The sequence below is a fragment of the Myotis brandtii genome, unplaced genomic scaffold (genome assembly GCF_000412655.1).
Source record: "Myotis brandtii unplaced genomic scaffold, ASM41265v1 scaffold220, whole genome shotgun sequence".
Taxonomy (NCBI): Eukaryota; Metazoa; Chordata; class Mammalia; order Chiroptera; family Vespertilionidae; genus Myotis; species Myotis brandtii.
The window spans coordinates 2161910-2169633 of NW_005358250.1; the positions used below are offsets into that span (position 1 = coordinate 2161910).

General features: G+C 46.3%; 1 protein-coding gene and 1 long non-coding RNA gene across 2 annotated transcripts in view; one reads left to right on the forward strand and one right to left on the reverse strand.

The window, feature by feature from the left end:
• Positions 1-7724, forward strand: part of CFAP57 (cilia and flagella associated protein 57) — a 59738-nt gene that overhangs the window by 8994 nt on the left and 43020 nt on the right. Inside the window, exons 5-8 of the mRNA XM_005866082.2 lie at positions 595-802; positions 2650-2802; positions 6047-6186; positions 6953-7118. Of these exons, the coding sequence (XP_005866144.1) occupies positions 595-802; positions 2650-2802; positions 6047-6186; positions 6953-7118 (667 nt within the window). The remainder of the gene's footprint in view (positions 1-594; positions 803-2649; positions 2803-6046; positions 6187-6952; positions 7119-7724) is intronic.
• Positions 3679-7724, reverse strand: part of LOC106726063 — a 4397-nt gene continuing 351 nt past the window's right edge. Inside the window, exons 2-3 of the long non-coding RNA XR_001362078.1 lie at positions 7406-7508; positions 3679-3831 (exon numbers count right to left, since the gene is read on the reverse strand). This is a non-coding gene — a long non-coding RNA (uncharacterized LOC106726063). The remainder of the gene's footprint in view (positions 3832-7405; positions 7509-7724) is intronic.

Sequence of the window (7724 nt, forward strand, 5' to 3'; positions counted from 1 at the left end):
TCTCTTTTTTTTTTTATTCTGGGCCAGCTTTAGCTCTGAGGCCTCGCTGCTGAAAACATCGATACAATGTTGCGGTCCGAGCCCGGCTGAATGGAAGCCCTTTTCTGGGGTTTTGTTTAGCTTCTTATTTGCAACATAGTATATAGTTGCTTAGAGTTGCAGATGAGAGGCCGGCAAGTGTGGCGGGGAACGTTGGAGTCTGCAGCAAGCAAGCCTCGTGCTCGCTTCAGTGCCTGGCTGCCGGCCGCCATCTTGGCTGACAGTTAATTTGCATATACTCACTGATTAGCCAATGAAAAGGGTAGCGGTCGTACGCTAATTACCATGTTTCTCTTTTATTAGTGTAGATTATGACAATAGTAGTAGTGACCACACAGGGTTGTGAGACTACCAAATAAATGTGTAACTTTCCAATCTTCCTTTGGAGTTTGTGTGGCATTCCCAGGGCAAAGGGCAGTGTTTTGGCAATGGGAAAGGGGTTCACACTGGGTGGTTTCTCCCACACCCAAGGGCAGCCCTTCTTTCTCATCCCTAGCAGAATTCCTCTCCTGGGGATCGTCTCTGTAAACTTTACATGCTGTTTTCTTTTTCTAGCTTGATCGAATTTCCAACACTCAGTTCCCCAGTCCCTTCCTTTGAACAGATCTTGGAGACTGATAGCCACACCCAGCAGTCCATGCCCCAGGTGTTTGCCATTGCAGCCTACTCAAAGGGATTTGCCTGTTCTGCTGGGCCAGGGAGAGTTCTACTGTTTGAGAAGATGGAAGACAAGGATTTTTATCATGAGAGCAGGGAAATCCGGGTAAGGAGAGAAGGAATAAGCAAAACTGGGGTCCTACTGACATTTGTTCTCCAGCAGCAGAGCACTGACAAGGAGTTTGATGGGGAGAAGGGGGTGTAGCACTGAGCAGCAATGGGGATTTGAGCCATTTGTCCTGAGGAAGTTTTAGGATGGGTTGGACAGAATTGGGGTTTAGAACTGGGATGATCTGGATTTCAATCCTGGGAGAGAACTTTGGCAAATTCTATTTCTCTTTGACGCTTAGTGCTCCCATGAAAAATTGTATTACGATGATACATAATGATATTTAATGTCCGGCGTACTACCACGCACACAGTGAGCATTTAGTAAATGTGTGTGGAATAAATGATACAAACTGTTTTGAAGAGAGAGCATATCTAGTTTGGGAAGAACCAGGAAGGCTTCTGGGTGTTTGATTGTAATTGTTGAAGAAACAGAGGATGGGTAGCACTTAAAAGAAACAGATTAGGAATTCCAGGTGGAAGGAACAAATTAAGCAAAGGCATCACTGACAGGGAGCGGGTGGTGTACTTGGGATACCTTGTGTTCCCCAATGGAGAGGGACTGACATCACTTGAAGGGAAAAGATGAGAACTCGTGTGGGTGAAAGAGCTCCAACCTGAGGAGTGTGTGCCGGACAGCCTGTTCCTGAGTGGAGAAGCATAAGCTCAAGAGAGTGCTCTGCCTGCGAGAGAGGGTGGGCCATTGCGGGGCCCTGGACAGGAAGCAGCTAAACACACATTGAATGAGTTAGACGTGACTCTGCTGCTTAAGATGAGCATCTGAATCCAGCAAAATCTGTGTATCTTCAGTTTTGTGGGAGACAGCAATGGGGCAGCACACACAAGGTCCCAGGTCTGCGGGCTCCCATTTTACTGTACACAGCAGAGTGTCACACAAATGTGACAGCAGAGGGAACTATCAGGTGCCATGGGCACAATGAGGGAATATCAGTGGCCGCCCAGCCCAGCGCAGTGCAGGTCAGGGACTTCCCAGAGCCTTCATTGTCCTGTGGAGCAGGGGCAATTGACTATGTGAAGAAGGGTGAAGAACTCCAGGCAGAGGGAGGGAAACAGGAGAGCCCGGTGTCCTGGACCCCAGGGAGGCAGTGCCGCCATCACAGCTGCAGGCTCTAGAAAAGTCAAGAGGATGAGGACTGAGCATCTGGCTTTGGTGATAAGGACATTTCTAATGCGTATGAGGACAGTGAAAGGAAATTTTATTTATCAAATGATAAGGAATTAAGAACTGAGTGGGTGATAAGGAAGAGGAGATGGTATGTGTAGGCCAACCTTTCAAGAAGCTTGGTTGTTCATAGAAGAAAAGCAATAGCAGGGAAAAGGAAATCTAATTTTATAATGCCTACCTGGGAAGTACAGGCCCCCTCAGAGACTGCTGGCAGGAGCTGTGTGACCCCTTCTCTTTTCTCTGCCCTGGCATCTACCCACATGGAAGAGGGGCTGTCACCTTCCCCTCTGCCGCCCTGAAGCGCACGCTGGTATCCTCGGTGCAGGTGGGCGCCTGCCCTGGGGTACACAACCTATCCCAAGTGAATTCAAGAGTGGGAGTGAGTGGGAGTTCGACTGACACTTGTTTTCAGAGGAGATCTCAGCTGGGCAGGTGCAGATCGATCATTTCTACGTGTGCCATTGTCTTATTATTCAGCCACTAATCACTTCAAGGTGAATATGAAACCCACAGAAACAGAGGCAACTCAAGCCCCCCTCCCTTCCCTACCTCTGAGGGGATCGGAGCCATGCTGGTCTGGGAGTCCTAGTTCATTACACCTGAGGGAACCCGCCGATGATGCGGGCACGTCACTGACAGCCGTCTTGTGTTGTGGGCAGATTCCTGTGGACCCGCAGAGCAACGACCCGAGTCAGTCTGACAAACAGGACATCCTCTGCTTGTGCTTCAGCCCCTCAGAGGAAACCCTGCTTGTCAGCACCAGTAAGAACCAACTCTACAGCATCACCATGTCCCTGACGGAGATCAGCAAGGCAAGTCTCTCCCAGCAACGTTTCTGTCCAGACTTTTCTCATCTGTCTTCGTAGCAGAATTGGTCTCTAGTTTTTTTCTTGATGCCTTTGTCTGCTTTTGGTCTCAGGGTAATACTGGCCTCATAGAATGAGGTGTAGAGATGAGGCTGAAGAGAGAGAATTGTTTTGTTTTTAAGGTAAGCGAGATCTAAGTGTATTTAAAAGCTAACAGGCCCATATATCAAATCATGTTGTATATCCCAAAAGAATGCAATGTTATATGTCAGGTATATCTCAGTTTTTTTAAAGGTGCTATCCAGTAGAGCATTTTTGAAAGTATCACACATCAAATGAGTTTTTGAAAGTTTGGGAACTACTACTTAAAAGTTACTATGTGACTTTGGATAAATTTCTTTGGATTAAACCTTTCTGGGCATCACTTTCCACATATTTTCAGCGGGAGATTGTAAGACATAGCCTCTTTTTCTTTTATTTTCTTTCTTTCTTTCTTTTTTGAGGTAACATATATAAATTTCAGGTGTCTAACATTATAATTTGACATTTGTACATACTACATCGTGCTTACCATCAAAAGTCTAGTTTCCATCCATCACCATACAATTGAACCCTTTTCCCCATTCTGCCCTCCTGCCCGTCTTCACCCCAACCACCAATCTGTCATCTGCCTCTCTGAGCTTGTTTTTGCTTTTTTGCTTGTTAGTTGGTTTTTAATATTCCACATACAAGTGAAGTTCATATGGCATTTGTCTTTTCCCATGAGGGCACCCACCTGACTTATTTTACTTAGTGCAATACCCTCCAGGTCCATCCGTGTTGTGGCAAATGGCAGGATTTCACCTTTTTTATAGCTGAGTAGTAGTCTGTTGTATGTATATGCCACCTCTTCTTTATTCGTCTATCCATCAATGGACACAGGTTGTTTTCATAAGAAGTAAGTAAAGGAGATAATGCTGTCTGCCCAGTGCTCTCAGGTGGGGTCTTTCTGGCCACCTACACTTGTGGTACCATGAATCCAGCGCTGTTTTTAACCTGCAGATTTAGAAACTATTTTTATCATTTCACCTGGGGGAACTAATTCACTCAAAAAGGACTAATTTGATGGCCAGATCTCCAATTTGTTCACTTTCTCTGTCTGGAGGGGTGAGCTCATTGCAGATCCTCTCTCCCTCCAGGTGGCAGGGCCTCTGAGAAGGAAGTCTGCATGGGGAGGAAAGAACTAGGCCAGAGAAGTTGGCTCTTCTATGGAGGGGAGCATTCCCATTCTCTCTCCTCGACTGTAAAAGTCTTCTGCCTGTGCCTATGCCTACGCTCTACCTTCCTGCCCCTGAGTTATACTCCATTTTGATGCTAAAGTGGTCTTTTCAAAACCCATATCTGGTCACTGCAAGATACAACCTCCTCCACCACCACCACCGTCATCACAGCTGTGACCCCTCAGTGGCCTCCCTGTGCTCTTGAGGAGACCAAACTTGGCTGCCCCAGCCCATCCCATCATTCCACCTAATAAGGCTGACCTTTCCCATCACTGTGACTCTGCATGTTCCTTCCTGCCAAGAGGCTTGTGCAAACACTGTCCTGTCTGCCTGGAACGCTCTTTCCTCCTCTCTTCCCCATATTAGTTCTTGCTCATCCTTCAGAGAACAAAGCTAATAGAGGCAAACGTTTGAAGGTACTAGAGAAAGAAGGGGTAACAGATGGAGAAGAATGGGTGCCTGCCCCCCTCCCCAGCACAGCACCTCTTTCTCTGAGGCAGTAGAAAAGGATGGATGATGCAGAATGTGAAGGAATTCGCATCTCAGCTTTTGCTTTGTCCTGGGAACAGACCCAAAATATCTACACCTCATTATATTTCCCAATCATCACTCCTCATGCAGGTGTCCCAGGTAAAATGCCTCTGATGGCAGACATCTGGAACCTATACACACAGTGTAATAGGATACATTTTAATTGGAAGTCATTCACCCAAGTCTCATTGCTGCTGGAGGTAGAGTAACTGGCCTCCCTGGGGAGAAATTTGGCAGTACTGATCAAGATTCTTAAAATCATCCCTACCATGTTTCTCTGCATCCCATTCTAGGACTGGGTCCGTTGTGTCAGTCCCAGCCTATTGATAGTCATGCTATCAGCTAGGAAGGCCCCAAGCACTGGCCCAGGCCCACATGTTTCCCCCACAGGGGCCAGTGTTGTAGCTGGACTGGCCTTTGTGGTTCTTAATGATTGTAGGATGCACTCCAACAAAAACCATCAGGGAAGTTGGAGGAGCAGGTCTTGGTGGGTACACAGCATGTGCCCAGGGGCCTCACAGAGAGGTCACAGGTGGAGAGAGAACACAGACCTGGGGCTCTCTGCCTTTGGTAGGGCACAAGGGTGGGGCGTCTAGGGTTGTTCAGGTTCATTCTTTAGTGCCTAATTGACAGTCTCAGAGTGGGAATTAGGGCATGGAGGAGAGAAGCGGTATCCCTGAAGTCATCAGTTATCTCGGTTATCCAGGGTTTTCTGAAAGAAGGGGTGGCTTGGTTCCTTATCTGGCTGTTTTGCTGGGCTTATAGAGCTGGCAATATGTTTCTTCAAGATGATGTTTTCAAACAGATGCCTCAACAATCAAAGCTGACCGTCAGGCACTTGGTTACAATAACAAAGCTTAATGCCGGCAGCATCTGAGGAAATAATCAGAGGTACACAGACTTACTGCAAGGAAATTAGTCTAGTTATTCCCAAGTAAGGAAAATTGGAGACCACTTAAATGTCCCCACCGTAGAGGAATGGCTAAATTAAAAATTCTGGTATATTCTTGGAATAAAATATTTTATTGCCATTGGAATAATGGTTTTTTTTAAATATTTTATTGATTTTTTACCGAGAGGAAGGGAGAGGGATAGAGAGTTAGAAACATCGATGAGAGAGAAACACCGATCAGCTGCCTCCTGCACACTCCCACTAGGGATGTGCCTGCAACCAAGGTACATGCACACCTCCTACTGGGGATGTGCCCGCAACCAAGGTACATGCCCTTGACCGGAATCGAACCCGGGACCCTTGAGTCCGCAGGCCGACGCTCTATCCACTGAGCCAAACCGGTTAGGGCTGGAATAATGTTTTAAAATAATATAGGCTTAGGAAAATATGCATAATATTAACATGATTGGTTCCCAGCCTGCTAATGTCCTTAGATAGTATGAAAGCTGAAATGCACAGCCAGCCTTTTGCTCACTTTGCCAGATCTCATTCTCTATGATTTCTCCAGGGGGAGCCTGCCCACTTTGAGTACCTGATGTACCCATTACACTCAGCATCCATCACCGGTCTGGCTACTTGCATCCGCAAACCCCTCATTGCCACCTGTTCTCTGGACCGATCCATACGCATCTGGAATTATGAGTCAAAGTAAGGAATGCAAAGGCTCTGTTACTTTAATATGCAGGATTTGGGTTGTTAAATCTTTCATGTGAGTTATTTTAGAGAGTTTTAAATTTTAATTACTTAGAAGCTTTCAGTTGGGAAAAAAAATTATTTTTAAGTCAAGTCAGTCAACTGCCTTCTCTTTTCACTCTTATATGAGCTAGAAAATGACTTTGTGCTTTATTAAATGCTTGCTCCATGCCAGACACTGTGCTAGGCTCTAGGGACTCCAGTATCTCACCTTATTCCATGACCTCCTATGTCCTTCCAGCTCTCCTACCCCCTTACTCCCACTAGATCTGCTTTTGACCTCAGAGAGCTCGCCAGACTGTTATTTATCCTTTTTTCTCTCCTCATTGCCTGCAACCCCCCTCAACTCCCTAGTGATATTTTTTGCCTCCTGGCATAGCTTCCCTGAGAATCTGTGACCTAGATTGGCCCCACACCATAATTTCTTTGTTCTTGTGCGCAGTTGCTGGGGCTGCTGAAAGATAAAATGTGAAATCCTTCTGATTTGGGAAATCTAAATGGAGCTGCACATTCAGCATCACTAGATAACCCCCTGACCAGTCTCCCTACTTGCCATACTCATTGCTCCTATCTTCAAATAACCAAACTCTAGAAAAGAGGGAAAGCAATCATTGCAAGCAACAAAGTGTCTCAAATGCTGTGATAAAAAATACATACCAGGGGAGGGCTCGAGGGATTTAGCAGGCTAGACTGATAATGCAGTAATTGACCTTCCTCACAGCACTCTGGAACTCTACAAGGAATACCAGGAAGAGGCCTATACCATCAGCCTTCACCCGTCTGGTCACTTCATTGTAGTAGGGTTTGCTGACAAACTACGCCTCATGAACCTACTCATTGACGATATACGTTCATTCAAAGAATATTCTATCAGAGGATGCAAAGAGGTAAGAACTGCTGGAGATAACGGTCCAGTTTCTTGGAATGCCGGGGCTGAAATATCAACTAACACACTCGAGGGAGGTGGGGCCAAAAGGTGTCTTAGAAAACTTCAGTGGCTTTAAAAAGAAAAGAATCCAATTCTCCCACCAAACTTACTGAGTCTATGGCTCTGTTGCCTTTTTCGTATTCTCACCAAAATCTTTAATTGGGCCCAGCCCTGTGAGATCCCACCTGCCGTAGGTCCTCTCTGTGATTGTGGAGTAATACAAAAGCATTGAAAAGGAAGGCTTACCACAGAGTCAGAGTCACAGCTGGGAAGGCGAGGCTGGAGCCTGGGAGAAGCTCAGAAGTCAGCAGAGAGGCAGTGGGCAGTCCATCAGCTTTCCCGGCATGACCTGCAGGAACAAGACGTGGTTCCAGGAGTCACTTCCCTACTCTGAAACTTCTACAGACAAATGAGTGCTCTGCTCTGTGAACGAAGCAGTTTCATACTTAATGCACATGGCAGTGAGCTACAGTAGTTGTCAGCCAGTTCTCAGTATGTTGGTACCTTGCCCCAATTCCCACCTCCACACATGGTTTCAGCCTGAACTCTTTAAATATAAATATAA